Source organism: Mastomys coucha, unplaced genomic scaffold (assembly GCF_008632895.1).
Source record: "Mastomys coucha isolate ucsf_1 unplaced genomic scaffold, UCSF_Mcou_1 pScaffold18, whole genome shotgun sequence".
Classification (NCBI taxonomy): domain Eukaryota; kingdom Metazoa; phylum Chordata; class Mammalia; order Rodentia; family Muridae; genus Mastomys; species Mastomys coucha.
The window spans coordinates 43,629,194-43,654,557 of NW_022196900.1; the positions used below are offsets into that span (position 1 = coordinate 43,629,194).

The following is a 25,364-nucleotide window of genomic DNA, read 5'->3' on the forward strand; positions in this document are numbered from 1 at the left end:
TACTCATATACATAACCTAAATAAATAAATCTTTTAAAAAAAAGTCTGTACTTGCTGTAGTGCCACCAGAGTGCCTGCCTCTGCCGAGACTGCTGAGGGCTGAAAGCAGGTCTGGGTGGGTCGGGGACAGTCTGCTGCTCGGGGCATCATGGTTTAGGGACTGGGACCATTGTGGGAAGTATTTCACACTTTTCTTTAAGAATAATAACTCTGTGTGTGTGTGTGTGTGTGTGTGTGTGTGTGTGTGTGTATGTGGTGCGAGTGCACGCACGTGTGAGTGCACACATGTGCACATTCGCACACACACACCTACACACAAATGAAGCAGGAGGAGTGTAGGGTAAGGGGATGTTACTTATTCTCCATTTCAGTTTCTTAGTGCAAAACTTTTTAAAAATTAATTTATTTCTATTAATTTTTTATATGATACATCTTTCTCCTCTTCAACTCTTCCCAGGTCTTCTTCCCTCCGTACCCACCAAACTTCATGTTCTCTCTCTCTCTCCATTACAAAAAGTCCCACAAAACACACACAAACATTTTGAAAAGCATTATAAACAAGTTTAAAAAGCCCAATAAGACAAAACACAAAACAAGACACAACACAACAAAACAAAAAGCACACAGAAACCTATGGTCTCTGTTTTGTGTTGGCCGACTGTTGCGTGTGGAACCTGCCCTGATGCATGCTTGATAAACCTGTGGAGAAAAAACTGATTCTCCCTTTCCCAGGGGCTGTCAATCACAAACAGCCTCTTGATAAGGGGTTTCATGTCCACATCTTCTTCTCCACAATGGGATATTGTTTGATTTGAACTTTTACAGGTCCTGTGCATGCGATCACAGACTCTGTAAGTTCAATATGTGTATAAGTCTTGCTGTGTCTGGAGGATACATTTTCCTTGGACATGGGATGATGCTAAAATTAAAGATTAATTATAGCTGTGTGGATGTGTATTGAAAATCCTGTAGTAAAAGGTTTATTTTGAAGCAATGTAGGCCATAATATATTAAAATAAATAAAGTTTTAGTCAGATTTTAAGAATAAATAAAAATTAAAATAAATAAAAAAATTTAAAAAGATGGAAATGAGTCCCATAATATACTGCAATCCAATATTACCCAATAAATATTTTGTGATAAATTAAAAAAAGAGAATGTAATAAATTAAAAAAAGAGGAAAAAGTCCTAATATTAGTTTCTTTTACCAGGCATTCAGGATGCAGACTATCTCTAGACATCTTTTTTTTGTTTTTTTAAAAGAGTGCTGAGCCAAAGCTGATACATCCTCAACACAACCCTTAGATCTGAGACTCAGGGGACATGAAAGAGGGGACACTTTATATATATATTAAAAGACGTGTGTCAGGCTGGTTCACATGTTTTTTTTTTTTTCATTTTTTTATTAGATATTTTCTTTATTTACATTTCAAATGCTCTCCCTTTCCTGGTTTCCCCTCTGTGTGGTCTTGTCTATTTTAGTTAGTTTGTTATTTATTTACTTTAATTCTTATTTGTAATATTTTATTTTTCTGGCTTGTTTTGGCTTTCTATGACTGTGGTAAGATACCATGAACATAAGCATCTTGGGCAGGTGGGGGTGGGGATGATTTTTGACTTACATAATCCAGGTCACAGCCCATTGAAAGAAGCCAAGGCAGGAATCCAGAGACAGGGACTGAAGCAGAGGCCATGGGAGAATACTTCTTACTGGCTTGCTCCTTTTAACTTGCTCAGTTTATTTTCTTACAAACCCCAGGACCTAGGGTTTAGCACCACCCACAATAGACTGAGCCCGCCCAATTATTGATCAAGCAAATATTCCATAGGCTTGCCTGCCATCAGAATTCTTTTCACTCTTTCCTCAGATGACTCTAGCTTGAGTCAAGTTGACATAAAACTAGCCATCACAGTGTATATGGAGTCCAGAAGGATTTATAGCTATGTATGATAAATAATGAGCTAAGTAATTTTCTAGAAATGACCGATCCTATAGTTGGTAATATCTAGCAGAAATCAGGTTTTTTTGTATTAAGACAGAGGAGAAGGAAGTTAGAAAGCACAGTGGTAGCTGGCATCTAGCAGTTACCAGAAGAGCAGAAATGGATTAGACCTGTGAGTCTCATGAAGCTGTGAATAGAAGCAAATTATTATAATAGTTTAAAAGACAGTCACATAGAGACAGTTTTTCATGACAGTCTCTTGAGATTTTAGGGTTTCTTTGTCTCTTGTGCCTTATGACTTATCTGTTGGAAATACTTTTTAAAGGTCAGCAGTAAGAGAAAAAAGTAAATTTCTCTCGCTAAAAATTAAAATTCCAGAGCAGAAGTAACATAGCTACTTCCTCTTATTCTTTTTTCAGCATACTGATGCACTTGGGAGCTGGAGAGACAGCTCAGTAGGTCAGCTCATACAGATCTTGTAGAGGACCAAGTCAGGAGGCCCCGTGGGATGCTTTCTTGTGGACTCTGAGCACCTACACTCACACATGTACAGACACACAAATACATATACTTAAAAAGGAAATAAAAACCTTAAAAAATACTTAAAATATCACTGTTTTATGTTATGTAATATATAAAATGCAAAACATTCACTGAGCATTAATTAAAATAAATAATTAAATTAACTAAAAGTAAAAATGAATCTCTAAGCAGTTTGAAGTAGAAAACATCTTATATGCCTTTAGTAAGAGTGAAAAGGGTTATAGTTGTAATCATAGCACAGTCAATGAAGTAGATAGAATTCAAGACTGGCTTTTGAAATTATATCTATCTATCTGTCTGTCTGTCTGTGTATGTATGTATATATGTATGTATGTATGTATGTATACCTATCTACCTACCTACCTACCTACCTACCTATCTATCTATCTATCTATCTATCTATCTACCTGTTTTTGTTTTTTGTTTTTTGTTTTTTTTGTTTTTTTTTCTTTTGAGACGTGGTTTCTCTGTATATCCCTGGCTATCCTGGAACTTGCTTTGTTGACCAGGCTACCCCAGAACTCAGTAATCTCCCATATTTGGCTCCTAGGTTCTGGGATGAAAGACATGCACCACCACTGCCCATTTTGAGATTATAATTTAATCCATGGACATGTGACTGATTTTTATATTCCAATTTATATTAAAATAGGGACTTAAAAAGTGAATGCCTTCTAGAAAAAAATAGTTTTATTTTTCTAATTTTATTTCAAAAATTTTAGTAGTTAGGGATTTGCTTAAGATTCTCTTTCTGGAAGAGAGTAATTTTGTGACCAGTGGGTATGTTTCTAAGGAAATTCCACATTATTTGCATTGAAAAGGACTCTTAGGCACTTGGGGCTGAGTTTTTTGTTCCCCTGGGGAGCAGAGCCCTAAGCAGGTGAGAGTCCTTTCTTGCTGTTCACACAGCCTCAGGGGCACCTTTCTGAGCCACCAGCCCCCCACCCTTGTGTCCCTCTCTCTCTTGCTGCCCCTCACTGCAGCTTCTTTTCAGCACTGCTATTTCTTTTGCCTGTCCTGGTGCTAGTTATTCATATACCCTCAGCTTGATGATTTTTACTTTCTTTATCCATTAAGATAAAAGCAGTCCTACACAATCCTTTTTCAGGATTTTTCTAAAAACTTCCTACAGCCATTTGAAGAACATTTTTAGAGACCTTTCCAGGTTTCAGTATAATTTAAAAAAATCTTTCAGAATTGTAGTGGAGCTACTTGAGACGCAGTGCCTATGATTTGTCCTGGGTCACTGTATCTCAGTGGCACTGTCAACTTTCAGGGAATTACAAGCATTTCACAGGCGAGTTAGGCCAAGCACAGTGCTTGCACACCCTCAGGATCAGTGAAACCTAGGCAGTAAAGGACAAACTGGGGGGCTGAAACCATTCACGTCTTAAACACTGAAAGGGTCTGTCAGCGAATGTGGGACGTGGCTCTCTGCTCATGGTATGCCGAGCCTTCGTGGGGGCAGGCTAGGACCCAGTGCCACTTGAGTTAAAGATGCCCCTGTGCTGGCACTGGCGTCAGTTCACCTGCCTTGAGCTGTTCCCCCTCCATGCCCGTATTAGCAATCTGCTTTTGTACTTTGACATCCAGGAATCCCCTAGTGAATTTTGTCACAGAAAAAAGAGAATCATCAATACCACAGTTAAACCTGACTTTCAAAGCTAATAGTATCTCATTTGGGGGCTCAAATTTAATAAATTTTCTTTGATTCTGGGTGAGTTTTTAAACATCAAACAATGAATTGGCCAGGGTGCAGTAAAATATTTAGATCTATTGACTATGGTTCAGAAGGGTAGAAGGCAAAACACCAGTGGTTTGATGTTGATAAATTCTCAGTACCTTAATCCACATTAATGTTTTCTTTTATCTGAGCGATCACTGGTGACAGGAAAGGAGGAAGGTTACAACTGGAAGCAGTGGTACTTGTACAATGTAGTTTACTTTGTGCCGTCGAGTTTTCATCCCAACAGAAGACTGGAAAGTACTGTTAGAAATAAAGCACTCACCATGAGTGAGACCTGCAGGGAGCACAGAGTGCCCACGCTTCTGTGAGACATTCCCTACCATGTTTGCTGAACTTCCTCTCGCGCTCACTGACTGACAGAACAATCTCAGGACTAGCTTGGGAAAACAGGGAGTCTTATTTCTACCCATATATTAGCACGAACAATTAAAGATGTCTTTGTTTATGGGTGTTTGCTGGTGTAAGAAAAAAACAACCCTATAGTATATAACAATTCATAAGATGTCTATATTTCGCATCTAACTGATTTTATATAGTAGTAAATAATTATAACAACTTTACAGGTTGCCAAAGTAGAATAGAAAAATGGACAGTTTATTTATTTCATTGTCTGATTGATTGATTGATTGATTGATTGATTGATTGATTGAATTGGGGTTCAGCTTGCTATGTAGCCCAGGCTGGCCTGGCACTCGTGATCTCATGCCTCAGCCTTGGTGTGCTGGCATTACAGGACTGAGCTACAGTGTTACAGCTGAGGTGTTCCGACAGAACAAGACGTATAAGTGGATCCATTTGGCAGTTAGCCTTATTCTTTATACTTAACACCATTCTGATGTGTGCTTCTGTGCTTCTTCATAAAAACTCTTGTCATGTGGCTGTTAGATTGTGTGCATATGTGTGTATATGATCTTTGTATGTTTGTGTGTGTGTGAGAGAGATCTCTGTGTGTTTGCATGTGCACTTGTTTTTGCACAGGGGCCTGATAGCATCATCTTCCTTTGTTACTCCCCACCCCCTACTTTTTGGGTTTAGGATCTCCCACTGAACTTAGAGCTCTCTGGATTGGTTGAACTGAGTGGCCAGAACATCCCAGGGCTCCACCTGTTTCCACCCCCAGCATGTGCCTGGTTTTCACATGGGTGCTGGGGATCCAAACTCAGGTCCTTAGGCCTGCATGGTAAGCTCTTTAACCACTGAGCCAAATCCCAAAAGCAGTGTAAGGTAGTTTTATAGTTATTTGTTAAATGTATGATAGCCAAAAAGAAAAAAGAAAAAAGAAAAAAAAAAGATTTAAAAACCTACTCAAACACAGGAAATGTTAGAAAATATTTCTGTATAATGAAAACTCTTTTTACTCAGCTGACTGATGAAAATTGAGAACTTTATCTTAAATGCAAACCTGAGAGCAGAATTCCTAAGGCTGAATACTGGCGTTTCTTTGTATTTGCGGTGCATGTGCTGGTTTGTCCAGAAGGTGGCAGTGCGATATCAACTGCCCACAGGAGCTGGGCATTCGACAATCTGGACAGGCCTGTGTCCTTACCTTTCCGAATACTTAAACTCCACTACAAATGCTACTGATTTTATTTCCGTTATTTTATTTAGAGGTTTTGTGACCAAGCCTGTTTCCATGCATTTATTGCTAAGACTTAAGTTTAATTAAGTCCAACAGTCTTGGAAGACTGAGCGGGCCAAACGAACCTCGTTCTTGTGAATTTTGAAGTCTCCTTTTGTGTTGAGTGTATTTGTTCTTATTCCAGAGTGTGTACTAGTGAAGTTTCTTTTCAAAACCCAGTCCCTAGTAACTATCATGTACAACATGCATGATCTAATGTCAGTTAAACACGCTTTTAAGAGAGTGATAATAGGGGATTGCAGCATGCTTTTGATTTTGTACCACCCCCCACCCCCGCGCCCCGCCACCAGGCCCCTATTTTCCGAGTGGAGCTGTGAGAGAATAATTCAAAGCGTCTTGATCAGAGGGCTTCTGTGCCTCTTCTCCCCTCTTCATTTCAGGCAGGAGGATGCTTTTTCTTCTTAACATTCTCCCCCAGCACTCTGAATTAGAGATTTATTTGCAACGAAAAATCAATTAGTCCTAAATTTATTCATGGATTTCAGGTCCAGCGATCAATGCAAGTCCACTCAGTGGGCTCAAGGGGACCCAGTTCATCCCAGTTAATGTGTCTGAAGGGGAATTACCATTGATGCTGTTTTTTTTTCCCCTTTAGGTCAGAGATCAGATCTCACTGTCACGGACTGCAGCAACTAGGAATGACTTCACCCTGCAGCTACCCAAACTGCACCTGGAGACCTTTGCAATGGAGGGGCTCAAGGGTGGGCCAGAGGTTGTAGCATGCCAGGTTAGAGCCTAAATAACATTGTTTGCTACTGAAATGTGTAGAAAAATAAATTGTACTAACTGGAAGAGAATGAAAGCCTGGGAGTATTGTGAATAATTTAGATGAGATGCAAATAAATGTTTTCTATCACGTAGCACAAAAACGTGTTTCTTTAAAGCCAGAACTAGCCTATTAAAATAATGCAGAAAAGCGTTTTACAAAGAAAAGTATGTGTTTATGTCAAAGTACAATATTAAAAGACCCACTTTCCTCTCAGTGGAAGCTGGTAAGACATTAGGCTATTATCTTTTCAAGTCAATATCTATTTATTGCTTTTGTTGTTTTAAAATAAGTCACTTTACATAAAGAATTTCAAGAGAGATATCTGAAAATTAATCATGTTAATTTAAAAAAATTCACATTTTAATTTTAGAAAAACCTAGAGTCCAACTGTATTTTGTATTAAAGAGTCCTTTACCACCTAATGCTTAGTTTTATTGAGCATTGTACTACAGTGTGCAAACAGGGCCATTTCATTTTAAAGTTCAAAACATCAATTTATGAAGCCTTGAATAACTTTTAAGAGTAATTCAGGAAGTTATTTTCAGAAGAATTCATTTTCAAATATTGTAGCTATCCTGTTCTAGTACCATTGCATTTTGTGATCATATTTCCTTAAAGTTCATATTACATTGTAAGTTGGAAAATACAAAATTCAGCAAATACTTTATCTTTCCCTTTGTGCCCAAAGCCTCCATTTAAAAAAATCATCAGTATTATGGAAGTCATAGGATGCCTGGCTTTATAAAAGACTGTCCTTATTTAACAGTTCTCTAGATTGTCTAATGTATTCAAAGGGAAAATGGTTTTAAAAACCTGCTTTTAATATTTAAAAGCTTAAAATAATGTTTTCCTTTCCTCAGCTTATGACCATGTAGGATTTTAATTTTATATAAAGTAAGCATTAGTTCATATGATCTGTGCTAACTTTTACATATTCTATACCCGAATTTATCCTGTTACTAGAGCCTGTGTTATGCTCTACAAAAAAATATATAGCTTTTTTTTTAAATCTAAAATATTTATATAACTAGGCATCAAACATTTTTATTTTCTTTTATAGGCTTTACCATTATCTACAACAAGATTAAATGTGTTTTAAATTTGATTATCAATATTTACAAGTTTATTACAGATATGAATACAATATGATTTGAGACTTTTTGAGTAAGTGTAAAATAATCCTTTATTTGACTACCTTGATTTGCTCTTCCAAGGGTTGCCTCTTGTCAAAAATCACAAATAAAGATTTTCCCCAAACTAGGTTTTACTGATTTAGAAAGAAACTTACTAAAATAATGATAATAATAATAATAATAATAATAATACTTTTGGGCATAAAAACATGAATTCTCTGTGGTCGTGATATAAGGACTAGCAAGAGAGCAATGCCAGGGACTTGTTTAACTCTGTTAGTGGTTGTGTATGTTATCATATTCCTAAATGCTGAGGTAAGTTTTCTGAGGAGATTCATAGGGTGCATTGTAGTTTAGTAATAAACAGGTAGTTAGAAAATTAGGAAACAATAAAATTGGTACTGCTGCTGCTGCCTCTGCCACTGCCACTGCCACTGCTTCTGCTGCTGCCGCACCGCCACCGCCGCTGCTGCTGCTGGCAGCTTCCAGTTCAAACTTTCCAGTACCAGACCCTGTCAACTCACACCGCTCTCTAATGGAACTGTCAAACAAGTGGCAGTCTCTCCATTTTAAAGTTGGAAAACAACAACCACAGCAGGTAATTCTCCACAGATCAAAATCTAGTAGATGATAGAACAGACCTAAGTCTCAACGTAGCTGACTGCAAAGCCAAAGCGGCCAGTCTGACAGTGAGGAGTTAAACAGCCTGTGTTAACTGATAAGAGCAAAACTTGGAAACTTACATTTTTATAGCATTTAGAAGATAATCATTATACATCTGTATGGGCTGCACTTTATGCTATATCATAGACAAATTCACACATACGTGTTTCCGTTCAATCATCAAATAATACGAAAAATGTACTTTCAACTTTGTACAGAATAATGTGCGTGCTCACTATAGTTTCATATTTTTAGGGATTCAGAGTTTTAAAAATTTGTAAATTGGCATACAGTAATTGTGTATACTTGTGGAGTATAATATTTTCATGCATATATGTAATAAGTAGCAGTAAGAAGTGATCAAATCAGGGCAATTAGGAGCATGTCATCATCTCAGACACTACTGCTTGTGTTGAGAACATCAGAATCATTTCTTCTAGTGACTTGGGCATACGTAGCAAACTTCTAGAAAGTATATCCGCTGCCCCATGCTACAGAACTCTTAACTTCCCAGGTCTGGCAAAAATCAGTATTCTCTCTCCACTGAAAGCATCTCATTTAACTTCCACACATGAATGAAAACACAAGACTTTGGTTGACTGTGCCTGACTTACTTCACTGAACATAATGTCCTCCCAGTTCATCTGTGTTGCCAGGACATTAACCCTTTTATTTTATGAATGTTATTATTGATAGGATATTGCATTTTATTGGCTAACAATATTCTACCATGTATATAAACTCTATGGTTGATCCACTTATTTGCTGTGGAACCCTAAGTTGACTCTGTACCTTCACTTTTGTGAACAGTGCTAGAAAAAAAATTGAGAACACAGGTATATTTTTGATGTACCAGTGTAGAAATGCTAGCTTTGTTACCCCGGTTTCTGTTATACAAAGTGGGATGTAGCGGTTTTCCAGGTCTGTAACAGGAATGAATGAGGCAGTGAACAGAGAGCATGTGGAGAAAGCAGGCAGGGCTTGCTGACTTTATCCCATCCAGCTGAAGCCCAGGAGGGTGGGGACAACAGGCACTCCTTTCACTGCCAGAAGGTGTTTATATGTTTCATTTCGAGGAACGTTTCCTTAGGATCCTGTCCTCATAGTTCCTTCCAGAGCTTTAAGTACGTTACCGAGTACAGTCTGCCTTAACTTCCTGTTTATTCTTTATGCCAGATGATTTTCTAGGGGGGGTCATGGCCTCAGTGGAGCCTATGGCAAGTTTAAGACTATGTTTTCATATTCCACTTAATAGCCTTTCAAGCTTTTACTGTAATGCTGAGAAAAATTAAACCATCCAGACCAAAGCTTTAACTGAAATGGCCAGCTTGCATGCAGAGGACCCGGTGGTGAGAATATTCTGCTCATACTATATGAAGGCAATACCTGATCTTTATCATCTTACACTCCCAAATATGTCTTTAAAGTAACTTTGATCTGTAATGCTGGTAATATCTAGCAAATATTGACAAGTGACCAGTAAACATTTGTATCCATTACCATTCAGTGATAAGAAACAGACAGACACATTAAACACCAACAGTAGCTGACATGTGATGAAGTGTTTGCTGTGTGATAGCCTCACTGAATCTCTTCAGGGTCTGTGAGTGGCTAGCTCTCTGCTTCTGTCTAATTCTTACTACCCTCTGTCTCAGTGTGCTGCCCCCACGCAATGGGTTCTGTTTTACAAGGGGCTGAACTAAAGTCCATCGAGAGGAAGGAAGATGTTAATAGACCAGACGTCTGCTGAGTAGGAGCACCAGTGCATTCTCTTAGTCATACATGCCCTTTACTTTCTGCAAAGCATGATTCACCAGCATGTTTGTGTTTGTACTTTAAGATGACAAAAAGAGAGAAAGAATAAAAGTAGGATCTTTCTATAAAATGCAACTTCATTTGTGTAGAAAACATAGAGGAGGGCTAACTAAATACGTTTCATGACTTTTCTATTTTGGTCTCTTCACACCCCCGAAAGAAGAGTAGGCGTTCCCAACTCCGTGTTAGTATGATGACTAAGTAGGCTCATCCACTGCCGCTACTGGTTAGTAACAGATATTGTAATTATGGACGATTTGTCAGATCTCCACAAACACGAAAGCTTCAAGAGCCGAGGAGCTTAGCCTTGTTGATGGCTGCAGCCTCAGAGCTCAGAGTCCAGGAAGCTCACAGTACACATGGGTGAAGGAGTTTCAGACGCTTGCCAGGGTCACCAGGACTCGGCTTTTGTCACAGTTGTGCATGCTCCTAAATGACTTGGTTCTCATGTCTTATGTCTAGGCTCATACTGTACAAAAAATGAGAATCTTTCAGTCTGTGTAATGAAACTGTTTTAAGACTTAATGTATAATGACTACCTCTGGAAATGTAGTACATTTCATAAATATGTGTTTATGAGTACTTCATTAGAGGGTCTTCATTTGAAACCTCTTATTTATAAAGATTTTTCAAACAATACAGCCTTAATGCTGTGGCAGGCCTTACTCACAGGGCTTTTGCTCATGACTTTCAGGGTACCATTATTTTTACATTCCTTTGAGATATTTTTTAGATTGATATTGATAAAGGACATTCTGAAGGAAACATTTTAATTTTTTATTTGAAGAAGGGTGAAATGAATGGCATCCGGACCTAACCTGCCAGAGAATAAACTAGCTGCAGTTATCTGTGGTAGGCTTCCCATGGGTTCTCTTGACGCTGTTCGTGCCGCAGCCTACTAATTGCTCTGCAAGAAACTTCTGTGTTTTTGGCATTCTTAGAAATTAAGAGATGTTAGACAATTTCATTTATAAGACTGAGCCATCTTGATACTTTTCTTTTCATGTCATCCCATCTGCATACATGAATTTTCAGAGAGCTATTACCTTTTTAAACATGAAAACGAGCCACGCTGAGTGAAAATTATGTTAAATATAATAAGCACTACTTTTTAAAATAAAAATATTTCGGATTAAACATTTTATCCCTCTGGTTCATTAGTTTTGTAACATACATTGTAATCTTATAACAGTATTATATGCCTGATTATATAGTGACATTTGTCCCAAATAACATAATTTGTTAGAAAATTTGCTAACATTAAACACTGAGTTTTTAAAACAATCAGCTATACATGATCCTGACAAAAATTACACCCCAATGAATCTGAAAGAAAATTGTGATCATCTGAAATTTGGCATCCCGACAGCCAGAGTTAACCTTTATGCCTTTCTTGTTATTTTAGCCATAAATACAAACTCATAAACAAGTATCACACACACACACACACATATATATTGCATTTCCATATGTAAATCATAACAAGGGCATGCATACTATTTTGTGGCACTATTTTTAACCCAGAAACAGTTAGTTACCTTTTTTGTTTCTACATACAAGTTTTACAAGATAATGTTACCCCTTTCCTTTAGTTTCTCTGTTTCATTTCAAATGACTTGTTATGAGAAGGTACCTTTCTTTAACTCCACCGATACAATGTAGTCTTGCACACTACTAACCAGAAACTATTTGTTAAATACTGCTCAGTTTATGCTTTAAGAAATATTTAATGCATGTGATATTTTGCTCCTAACTGTATGGGTGGTTGTTCAGATCAGAGGTTTAATCCTCTACACCCCCACTGAGACATTTCATCTGTCCTTATCTTTTGAAAGAGAAAAAAATGGCACATGAGAGCAAAGAATGGTCTTGCTGTAGCTTCTGCTGCAGTTTTGCAGGCTCCCATAGTTCTGCTGTGCTTGGTGTGCATGTACTTCCTGAATGGTGTCATCCGTGGGAGCGAATGGTCTGCTATCAGTGCCCCGAACTAACACTGCGGAATGCTAGGATTGCTTTAAAATGGGTGTGATTTACAAAGTAATCTTTCTAATTGTGTAATTTCTTTTTTTAAAGAAAAAATAATTAAGAAGAAATTGAAATCTAAGCAGAGTAGGTACATGAGAGGAAATGTGAGGAGGCTCTGTGCCCTGCTGTGGGGCTGGCGAAAGCCTCCTTTCTGAACACAGGTTCCATGTAAGAGGAATTTTCACTGGTATGTTCAACCACTGTCCTTTTCATGGGGCAGAGCTTTATCCTTTGGAAAGAGTAAATGTGGTGATTGTTCTTGGTTGGGCTTCTGTTGCACAGCCGTTTCCCAGAGTTCTTAGTGCTTCCTTCTTCCAGAATCTCGCTTTCTTCTTCTGTGCAGTGGATTACCATTCTAGTCCATCTTGGGTGACTTTGAGGATCATTTGACATGTCTGAAATGGCTTTCTTTAACATTTGGTTTATGTTCCTGGGTCAAGTATAAGATGCCCCAGTGTCCAACTATGGCTACAATGTTCTTATCTGACACAAGCAGACAAACCAGACTGTGGGAACAGGCAGCCAAGAGGCTGCAGTCTCTTGCTTATCACTGAATATGCTACAACGTTACGTTGATTAGGATGGTAGGTAGGTTCATGACATCATGGCATTTGGAAAGGACAGAATAATCCCATTTTCTAGGGAGCAGGGCATCAAGGAATTAGAGAGATCATGTGGAGAGTCAGAATGCCTGGATCACAGTCCTGGCTCTGTGACTTGACCACCCTGGCGAGTCCATGAGCATCACTGAGCTTCCACTCGCCCTCTCGAAAGGTGATGAAGCCTGTCTTGCTTTGGCTTGCAGGGCTGTGGGAAGATGGATGGGATGATGTGCACATGAAAGTGTTTCCACATCAGGGAGTGCCGCGTGAACAGAGCCTAAGGTGGATTGAGCTGGTAAAGGTCTGAGTCAGGAACAGTGACCTGAGTACACTGAGGAATATTTTAGTGATTTGATTATTGGTGGTTTTCGATGGAGAATACGTTCACGTGCACCTTTAAAAGATAAAATATTCAGTAACTGCAATGTTTCACTCTGGTGTCCTCTAAAGTCATTGCCAAGATGTAGCTGGAAATGCTCAGAGCACACGTCTGTCTTTATTATGAGATTTACAGCCACCATCACTCTTTCCATATATCCTTTTAACCCTCCTTAATTATTGCTGTGTGCGTGATTTACATTTTTTTGTTTGGATTTTGCATTCCAGTTTTGTGGAACAGTGGCTATACTTTTCTGTGTGTGAAATATTTGATATGCACTTAGCCAGGAAGAAAAAGGACAAAATAAAAGGCACAGATTTTTATTTTTATTTTTATTTTTTTTTACGCTGCACTTTTGAATTGTAGGCAGTTCTGACAGAGAGACGAAGGAAGGATGCCATTCTTGCCATTAATGTAAAAAGCCCAAAACTAAACCCTAAACTCTAGCCTTTTCTCTTTTTTCCCCTCTCATTTCTGAAGCCAATTTTAAGTACAAGTGTAACCTTACCAGCTAACACCTTTTGTGGCCTATTATTAAGAGACTGAAGGCCATGAGCGCTTGAACTCTCGAGTGCTGCAACCAGAATTGCTCTTCATTTTATCTTCCCGTTTGATGGACTGCCTAGGTGAAGACCTGGAACAGGAAGGGTTATCTGCAAATTGAGTGAGTTTATTATGGCTTAGTGATTTGCTGATTGATTTCATTTGCTGTCAGTTAAGACTCTCTTAATGTCAGTTTTCTTTGCATAATGCCTTGAAATAAAGACTGATGAAGTTCTTCAGATTGATGGCGCTTATATAAACTGACCCTGATTTGCCCTATTCTCCATGACAATTTAAGTGACAGCAGTTAGAGGAAATACAGCAATGAATATGCAACTTAAGAGTGGAGGGAGGTGCAGTAAATCACTCGGTCTAAGGCTCCACACGGAAGCCATCTTCCTAGCAATTCCACAGACGCCTTAAGTTTTCTGAAGCAGGGTATAGCTCTTAAATATATTTGAACATGTTATTATACATATATATACATATATATATATGTATATATATATATATATATATATATATATATTTGAACTGAAGAGAAAAACTAAACATGATCCTGAATCTTCCCATATTTGTAAACCTTTCTCTCTTCACTCATTAAGCATGGAGTTGCCAGAATCAGGGCTTAAATAGTTATTTTGAATACATACACACAAAAGAATAAAATTGGAGCTGAGAGCTCAGCTGGTAAAGTGCTTGCGAGAGGACCTGCATCTGATCCACATCAAAGAGCTGGGCTTGAAGCTACACACTTGTTATCCCAGCCCTGGAAAGGCAGAAGCAAGTGGACCCCTGCCACCTCCTTGTGCTTATGCACCCACAAATGCATGCAAAAGAGTAAAGAATAAAATGGACCTTTGTCTTACGCCATAGGAAATATCAACCCGAAACAGTCACCTACATTAAACTTTAAAACTCTAGAGGAAAAGTTTTAGAAAAAAAAGTAGAAAACCTCCTTGACACTAGACCATGTAGTTATGTTTGAGAATGTTGCAAGAGCATAGGCAACAAGTGTGAAAATAAATAAGTGGGACTCAATCAAAGAAAAAGGCTTCCTAGGGGCTGGAGAGAAGGCTCAATGGTTAAGAGCATTTACTGTTCTTGAAGAGGACCCTGGGTTTAGTTCATAGCATCTACACGGCAACTCACAGCTGCCTATAACTCCAGTTTTAGGGGATCTGGCTCCTTCTTCTGACATTCACAGGCATACATCTGGTACACATACACATATACATACATACATACACACACACACATATACATGTATCGAGCTAAATACTCATATAATATATAATGAATCTTTTAAAGTTTATTCTTTGATAATTTCATACAAATACGCAATGTATTTTAAGCATATCCACCCTCAATTCTTCCCTCTGCTCCCTGTGAACTCTTTTTTTTAACTTTTATTGCATTATGATGAGAAAAGTTACATGATTTCAATTTATCTGAACTTGTTAACATTTAAAAACATATTTTAAGTAAATAGAATTAAATCACATTCTTGTTTCCCTTTTGTACCCCAACTCTTCCCAGAGACCCCCCTTTAATACCTACAATATCTTTTTGTCATATTTCTTAAAATTTATAATCATCTATGTTTCTTTTGGGTATATAAATACTTTTGAAATATATGAGCTATTCTGAAAATCATAGTATAGTGTAAAAACAATACTACTAATAAAGAGGCTGAGATAGGAGAAGCAATATTTCTCTTGTTATATAACTAACACATGGCTGATTCCTGAGACCTTTGTGTCTTCTACAATGTTCTGTGTCAGACGTTCTGTGCTGTGATAAAAAACAAATACTTGAAATAAATTTAAATGAGAACAGATGCATTTTTGGGTAGATGTTGGTAGACTGCTTGTCTAGAAAGTACAAAATTTTGAGGTCTACCTCTAGTACTGTATAAACCATCTATGATGGTACAGGCCTGGAATCCTGGCACCCAGGAGTTGGACACAGGAGAGTGAGCAGTTTGAGGTCATTTTTGGCTACTTATTGAGTTCAATGCCAGCTAGAGATACATGAAAGAGAGGGGGGGATGTTTCAAAACTTTTGTTTTTTGAGTTTTAATATTTTAGAGAAATACTTTGTATGGTGATATCATGAACTTCCTGTTGCATCACTTCAAATGGTAGATATGCCTGTTTGCACATCTCTCTTTTACTATTAAGATTCTTAATTATGTCCAGGTATTCTAATCCCTTTCACAAAGCATTCCTTTAGATATCTAACCTAAATGAGTTCAGAAGCTTTTGCCCATAGTTGTTTAGACTCTTTCACTAGAGGTTGTAACATTCTGATAGTACAGTTCTAGCATTCCCATTCACTAGACTTCTTTTATGAAAGACTTTGTCTCCTTGTAAATGTCACTTTTATTTGCCAGATGTAATTGTCTTGGAGACTTATTGCTGAATAAGATCACCATTTCTAGCTCATTCTGAGCTCTGGCTGGCTAGTTCAGCTCAGCCGTTTTGGCTCAAATGCCTCTCCAAGCTGACGGATTTAAACTGGCTTCTCTCATCTTCTGACTGAAATGCTCTGCTTGGCCTCAAACTAACTCTGGCAATCTGTTCTAGTCTTCTGGCTTCTTCTCATTCTCTGGCTCTTCTGTCTTCACCTGCAGCCTGTCTCTGTAAAACTGACCCCTCCTCTCTCTCTTTATTCCCTCTCCTGTTCTCATAAAAGTTGTGCATACCCTATCTCATTCTGCCAAATCTTTCTCTGATTCATCACTTTGTATGCCTTTAAATTAAATATAACTTTCAAACATTACTGCTCCCTTCTACAAACTAACTTTACCTACATTGGGATTAGAAGTGTGTACTAAGGGCGTATCTATATTCCAGCCAGATCATACTTTAATCCAGGACGTGTCTATATTCATCTGGATCACATCTTTGGATGTGATCCCTTGTCACAGCAATCATATTGCCAAATTAAAATTCCTCTACTTATCCTCAACTTTCTGGTTACCCCAAGATGCTAATTATAAAATAATTACAAATACTGGATTTTAAAGATTCATTTGTAAAATAATGAATCTTTAAAAGATTCTGCAAGGCTAGCGATCAACAAAATGAAAAGGCAACATATGTAATGGGAGAAAATATAAACCTCTATATAATGGGACATTAATGTTTACAGTATATAAGAAGCATGTATAACTGTGTAGCACAAAACCTGGTAACTCAATTTAAACATGTCCAAAGGTCTGGATGTATATTTCCCTAGAGAACACATATAGTGGATAATAGATGTATAAGAAATATTGTTCAGTATAACTAACTAATCACCAGGTTTGATGAAAATCAAATTCCACAATGTTCCTCACAACTCTCAGGATGAATATTATCAAAAAAATTACAAAATTGATTTAAGAATAGAAGGAACACATCTCATCTGAATAAAGGCTATATGCAAGAAGGCAGGAGCCATTATCATTTAAAATGGGGAAAAACCTCAAAGCATTTCCATTAAATTAGGAACAAGACAAAGGTCTCTATTTTCTATTCATGCTCAATATAGTATTGACCTCATAGACACAGCAATAAGATAAGAGAAGGAAACAGGGATACAGATAGGCAAGAAGAAATCAAAGTATCATTATATGTAGATGATATGATTCTGTGTCACATGAGACCCAGAACACACTTGGTTTTTCTTCTTCTTTTTTTATTGGATATTTTTTTATTTACATTTCAAATGTTATCCCCTTTCCCGGTCCCCCTGAAACCTTCTATCCCATGCCCCCTCCCTCTGCTTCTATGAGGATATTCCCCTACTCACCCTCCCACTCCTGCCTCCCTGCCTTTGCATTCTCCTACACTGGAGCATTGAGTCTTCACAGGACCAAGGGCCTCTTCTCTCATTAATGCCTGACAAGGCCATCCTCTGCTACATATGCGGCTGGAGCCATTGGTCCCTCCATGTGTATTCTTTGGTTGATGGCTTAGTCCCTGGGAGCTCTGGGAGTTCTGGGTGGTCGATATTGTTGTTCTTCCTATGGGTTGCAAACCCATTCAGCTCCTTCAGTCCTTTCTCTAATTCCACCATTGGACTGGCCAACAACTTCAATCAAAGTGACACAATAGGACATTAACATACAGAAATCAAGTAGCCTTCATGAATACCATTAGCATGCATGCTGAGGAAGGAATTAGGAAAAGAATCTTGTTCGAAACTGACTAAAAAATTCCATGGAGGAAATTTAACCAAGGCAGTGGAAAGACCTCACAATAAAAGATTTCAAATGAAGAAATTGAAGACACTAGAAGATGGAAAGGCTACCATGTTTATGGACTAGAAGCATTGTGCAAATGTGTGCTTTATAAACTTAATCTCTATCAAAACTCCAATGTTATTGCCGTATGTGGTAGCATACCTATCCCAGCATTTGGGAGGCAGATCTAGGTAGAGCTCTGTGCTTTGTTTACATAGTGAATACTAGGCTAGCAAGAGGCTATATAGACAATCTATGTTTCAAAAATTTTAAAAAAGTTGTTTTTTTTTTTAAGTCTGGAGAGATGGATCAGTGGTTAAGAGCCCCTGAGTTCAGTTGCCAGCACTCATGTAAGGCGACGTACTACCATCTATAGTTACAAGTTTATGGGATATGATACATCTGGCTTCATTTATGTATGTTTGTGTATGCATGCGTGCACACACACACACATCTATACATAGTGAAAAATAATAAAAGTAAGTTTTTAAAATGCTAATGCTATTTCCTTAGAGAAATAGAAAACCTCATATAGAAGCAAAAAAGATCCTGGTAGACAAACTAATCCTAAGGGGTGGGGGGAAGCATGATAGATGTATGACCACATCTGACTTCAAATTATACTACAGAACAAGACATAATAACAAAGTCAGCATGGTAGTAGCACAAAAATAGTCACACAGGTCATCAGATTGACTAATGGAACTGCTCCATACAACTATAGCTACTTGATTTTTAACCAAGGTGCCTACCCCACACACTGGAGGTAGGACAGCCTCTTTAACACATAGTTCTGGGAAAACTGGATATCTTTGTGTAACTGAATGACAGTGTATTGTATCCATCTCTCTGTACAAAAACAAAACAAAACAAAACAACCCCCCAAACCCAAAAAAGCAAAAACAAAAAAAGCAACATAACAGCTCAAATGGATCAACAATCTTAGTATGAGAGATGTTAGGGAAAGGCCTTGATTAGGACGTTATGCATGGTACTATGGTTGCTCAGGAAATAAGGTCCACAACTGATAAGTGGGACCTCATGAAATTAAAAGGCTTCTATACAGCAAAGGAAAGAGTTAAGTGAATGAAGAGACATCTGGCATAATGAAAGAAAATATTTTCTAGTTATATACACATTGTAAGAGTAATCTAGAATATACAAAGAAATAAAAAACCTAAACAACAGAAACCAAAACAGCCCATTAAATTGACCAATGTAGTGGACAGCACTCGAAATACAAATAGCCAACACACATTTGTTCAACTTTTTTAGCACCCAGAGAAATGCAAAGTAAAAATAAGTTGAGATTTCACCTTTCAAGGATCAGAATTGCAGTCATCAGGAGAACTGGGGACAGGAGAAGGAGATGAATTGTGAAAATGGTTGCTGAGCCAGCATGAGGACTGGGTTTGATCCTCAGAGTTCATGGTAAAACCCAAATGCAGTGGCATATACTTGTAATCCCAGTGCTGGTGACAGAAGGACCCCTGGGGCTAGTTTGTCATCAGACCTAGACAATTTCTGAGCTCTAGGCTAATAGCTCCTCTATTTTAAAATTGTTCCTTTGATGTGATGTCCAAGGCTGCCTTCTGTCCTCCATATGGGTGTGCACACACACAAATATACCCACATGTTCATACATTTTATCCATTTATTTTAAAAGTAAAAGTAAAAAATATTTTTTAATAAATTGGTTTCTTAAGTTTCTTCAAAAATAACACCAATACCAACAACACATACATATGTGTATATGTGTATATACATAAGTATATACGTGTGTATATAATCTTTGAAGTCATCCACTACCTTTGGCCCATAATAATCTTTCTGCCCTCTTTCCACTTCAATCCCCATATCTTGAGGAGAGGGATGTCTACTTAGGACTGAGTATTCTATTGTTTCTTATTCTTTGCCTATTGGCCACTGTGGGATTCTATGTTTAATTACTATCTACTGCAAAAAGAGGTGATTAAGTTTCAGCAATTCACTGATCTGCGACTGTCACAGTAAGAAATTAGGAGTTATTACTGTGTCCATTTAGCAGAGTAAGAGCAGTATGCTTCCCCCTAGGGCCTTTGACTTTTCTAGCTGGCAGGCTCTTGGGCATATTGCCAGTGCTAGGTTCTGTCTCACGTGGCATGCCTTAAATCCTAGTTTAAAAAGTGATTGGTCACTCTGGTAACATTCATGCTACTATTGCCCTAGTAGCTCTATCTTGCCAGGCAGGATTCATAGCTGAGTAAGACGGATTGCTTTTTTCCTCTGGTAGTGTTCATAGCACCTTCCAGGACAATAAAAGCTAGTCCATAGGAATGAAACTTCCAGTTTAGTACAAGCTAGATTCATCAATGTTTTGTGACTCACATATAAGTAGAGGAGGGATAAGTAACACTACAGGCCTTTTGAAAAAGCCTTATGAAAACTTGTGTGTTTGTGTGTGTGTGTGTGTGTGTGTGTGTGTGTGTGTGTAGTTTAAATGGACTTACCTTTTAGAGGTGAGAGGGGGCAAACCCAAGTACATGTCGTATGTTACCAATAAAATACCCCTCAGTACCAGGAATGAGTTACCTCAGTTTGAGTTGTTGGCCAATGGGGCCCCATAGGCCTCTCAAACATTATAAGCTATCAACAGTACTATTGGTTGCTGTCTAGAACTTGACGGTAAGACCTTATTTGTTTATTTATGCTCATTTAAAACTAGGTAAATATCATTAAGCTATTTAATCATGAATTAGTAAGTGATTTAGTACAATCCTTTTGCTTCATATGTGAATTTGCATATATTCTTCTGAAATGCACTCCAGTAAAAAAGGTTATGTATATCAAGTCCAATTGATATGTATATTTTTAAAGATGAGTTATTTTCATCACTCAGGCCTATAACCTCACATCAAAAATTCTATGTGTCAGATACTCTCAAAACTATATGGGCAAAAATATCTGAATAATTATACTAGATAAAATATGACAATAAAGATATTTAGATTATCCCTTTTCAGATTTTGCTCCAAAACTAATGCTGGCCAGGCTTCAGAGTTTTTCATTGACAGTGCTGCCCTATTTCCTGATATGTATTATTTACTATGTGGTATATTCTCATATTCCCAAACTCTGAGAACTCCTGAACTATGGAGTATGCTGACTGTAAGGACATTGGATGAGGCATTGTAGGAAGGGAACTCAGACTAGAACAGACTCAGTCTCCACTGAACTACTGTGTTCTTGTTGGTTAAACTCTTGCCATCCTGCCTATCAAGAACTTATATGGAATTTCATAGCACTCTTACAGTGTTTTTTCTTTCATAGTGTACAGAAAGTAAATTTCTTGGGATTAAAGATACCTTAGAGCCAGTAGGTCCCTATACCAAAATATTAATGTGTAAAATTTATTTCTAAATAGCTAGAAGAAAGAGTTTTGAATTTTATCGGAATCTTGGTAAGGGGTTACTTTCAGGTCATAGATGACTCCAGCGTAGCCATATCAGTGAAAAGCCCACCCCAACATGAGTGGCAAATCACAAAAACTGCATCATTGAAGACAGCTTTATTTTCCTCTACTCCCAACAACTGCCATTGCTTAAATAACCTCCAAGAGGGGCCTTGTGAACCTTGTAAGTTTCAGGAACTTTGTGAGCATTGTAAGTTTCATTTGCTTCTTGACTCTTCTCAGTGTCCCCTCTAATGGAGCAGTGTTTCAATTCAGAAGAAAGAGCTATGCAAGAATTATCAAAGAGGCACATAGAAGTTCTGGGTATCACAGTGTTGAGTTTGCAGAGATTTCTGCAAAATAAAATATTCTTGATTAAAGCACAGATATTTATTAAAGGCACCAAGTTGGCACCTTGAAAATAGTTGGCATTACTATGAAACTCAGATCCATTAACTCTATAATGATGAACCATATAACATTATACGTTCTTAATTTTAGGCTGAACAAGTTTGTAGGGAACTTCCTCTCTAGCCCATGGTAATGGATCTCTGGATGGGATGGCTTAGAATGAATGAGCATATTGTGAGGATAAGGTAAAAGAAACCCCAGAGTCAACAGTCTTCTATGAGGAGCAAATGGACACAACCCTGGGAAACATCAATCACCAACATGTACCCTGGGAATATTTGGGAAGCAAAAAGATGGAAAGTGCCTAGATGTGTCACAGGCCTTGCTTTGACTCCTCTGTCAAAGTGGATTTTCTTTTAAAGTAGATATTTTTTCTTTTGAGGACATAGTATACTCTATTAGTATTCTATCCATCTAATTTCAGTATAAAATTATACCATGGGCCTCTTTCCCCTGCTTGTGCAAATCTAAGCTTGCTGCTCATGTCTGCGTACAGCTGAACGCCGCTTGCTGCCTTTACAGCCCACACTTGTCTGGTTGGTCTTGGGCTCCTTGTGAGCTGGGCCACTGGGCTCCTGTGTCATTCACTGACGTAGAGCAACACTGGCTTTCGGGCTCTGACTTGAACACGAGTCCAGGGTCATAGGCTCGTGCTGGCTGCCCCTTTACTTTGTATGTATGCCTTCACCCCAAAGCTTCATGAGCCTCCATTCTTCCATTAATGTCTTGCTTCACGATTAACTCTGGAAGCCTTCTCTCATCATTGAGGGAAGCAGCCTTTCTTCTCCTTCTACAATGTGTTCCCCTCACCCTGACTTACTTTTCTACTGAGCAATAATCTATTTGCTTATCGCATGTCTCCCAAGGATGCCCAGGTTAGCAGGGCCTTGGCTGACTTAAAGCCCCTCATTTTTACCACCTTATCATAGGTATTCAAAGCTGGTGTACAGATAGGGATTATACATGCTTTCACAGTAAGCAGGCTGTGTTCAGGAAGGTCTCTGTGAGTGAGTAGTGTAAATCATCCTACACAGGTCTACACTACTTAGTAGGAATTAGAGAACAAAGTGTCTGATCTCCAAGGCACAGACTTTCAGTTGTTACAAGTTTGCGTGGCATTCCTATATTATTACCATAGTGTGTTATGATTTTGACATTTGAATGAGGTTTAACTACCTGAATCATAATGGAATAAAACTCCTCATACCCTTTTACAGTGTTTCTTATCCACATGTTGGTGGGATCCCAAACAACTTTGTCTTTGCTGTAAAATGCCTAATGCTGTCAGAGTGTAGCAGGGGCTTAAAAATGGTGACTATGACTATTTTGAGAGCTAAAGGAATAAAGTTAGGTATCTTCATTACAGGTCACAATTCTGTGGCATTGGCTGGCTCCACCATCTGTAGCTTATCACGTTCTGTTTTGCAGCACATTAATAAGCTGACTGGCAAGCTATTATTTATTATGTAATAAGCATTTTGTAGATACCTAAAGTTTTAAGTTCCCAAAGCAAGGTAATTCATTATTACTGTTGTATTGTGGCTGCTATTGATCTGGCAGTATCCTCCGAGAAACACACTACTATGAATTTTTCCAAGATTATTGATGGTTTTCATGGCTTTGTGTCCATTACAATGGTTTCTAATAGGGACACTTTTTTCCAAGTCTTCAGTTATGCCTTCATCCCTGCTCTGTACTTATGTAGGAAGCCAACATGAGATTTCTTCCCTATATGTCATTATCCCTTTAGTACTCCATTATGTTAACCCCCAACATAATAAAGGCAGTAATCACCATCAATCTAGCATCTGCACTTAGCCTTAAAAATTGGCTTTGAGTCAATTCTGATCGAAAATAACATATTTGAAAGAGAGTTGGTTTTATTTTTGGCACATTTAACTTATATATGCCACGGTTGAGTTGAAGCCAGAAAAAAGTTTAGAGTCTAAACAAGATAAAAAGAAAACATCATTCTAAAAGAGTCTCCTACAAAAGTATTCTGCAACTCTGCTGAACATGGTTTCCCAGGAGGCCCTTCCCATACCTGAAGAGCTCTACATTACATCATTCAAAGAGGGGCCAGGAAAATTGTGAGTGATGAGACAAGTCAAGTTTGCGGCCATTTCAAACACCAAAAGAGGAAAATAAACTTGGATTCACACACACACACACACACACACACACACACACACACACACACACACAAGCATACACAGTATATATAATATATATACATGCAAAATGCTTTAAGTATCTACAAAATGCATATATGTACATATAAAATATATATACACACATATATATGTGTATATACATATATTCATATATATATATGAATAAATATGTGTGTATATATATATGTGTGTATATATATATATATATGTATATATATATATATATATGAATGTATGTATAGATTAGCCATATCTGAAATGATAGAAGTTACATGACATATTTGGCTGGGCAAGTGATTCATTAATTGTTACATATGTTTATTGAATGTGTATTTTTCACAGAAAAAAATGGCATTACCAGGGAAACACCATATCAAGTTATTTTTTAAGTGAAAACTTTATTATAAAGACTTACAAATACCACAAAGTGAAATTAACCAGACCCAAAGTCTGCATACCCCAGTGAACATTTATATGGCTAGAATTTTCACTGAAGCCATGAAGCTCCCCACTGAATTTACACCTTTTCTGCATTTAGTCTACCACCCAAGCCAGAAAGGTCTATGACTCAGAAGACCAATTATCTTTATAAACATTAGACTATTGCAGATTGATTTCTAGTCTTGAAATAGTTATGGTGTCACAGGAAGATGCCAAGATAGCAATAGAGGTTCCTGTATCCCCTCTATCCGTTTCCTCAGTGCTATATTTCATGAAGCTTTAGGATAACTATCAAATCGAGAAAATTGACATGTATGGTATAGTTTATATGTATATTTCTCAACCATATTATCAGATGACCATGTATGTACTAGGGATATGACCTTTTGATATTGGCTTGTTTTCAATTAGTTTAATGCTCTTAACATCTGTCCAAAATTTTACATGATATTAGCAGATTGTCTTCTTCATCATTCCTCCATTAAAGTATATTTTGTTGTCTCCAGTTTCTGACCACCCCATATAAACCTGCTGCTATGAACATTTGTGTCCAGGTTGTGCGGTCCTAGGTGTTCTCTGTGGTAAATGCTCAGGAATATGGTTGCTGGACCGTATGTAGGTGTATGAATGTTTTCCATAATGACTGACTGCTTTTGTCCTCACTAGCACTGTGTGAGCATTGTTGCTGTTTTCCCATCCACATTTGAGTTCATAGCCATATCTCTCCTGTTAGCTGTACTTATAGATGTCTCTAATAGCTAGTGATGTGGTACGTATGTGATCTTATTTATAACTAGGTCCATTGATCAGTGTTTCTGTTTTAATGCCAGTACCATGGAATTTTTATTACTGTAGCTCTGTTGGATAACTTAGAGT

General features: G+C 37.8%; 1 protein-coding gene across 4 annotated transcripts in view; it reads left to right on the top strand.

The window, feature by feature from the left end:
* The window catches only part of Ccdc171 (coiled-coil domain containing 171), a 323,333-nt gene that overhangs the window by 243,723 nt on the left and 54,246 nt on the right, over positions 1–25,364 (top strand). For all 4 annotated transcript variants that reach the window (XM_031377774.1, XM_031377773.1, XM_031377775.1 and 1 more), the window contains one exon: positions 6,468–6,599. In XM_031377774.1, the coding sequence (XP_031233634.1) occupies positions 6,468–6,599 (132 nt within the window). The remainder of the gene's footprint in view (positions 1–6,467; positions 6,600–25,364) is intronic.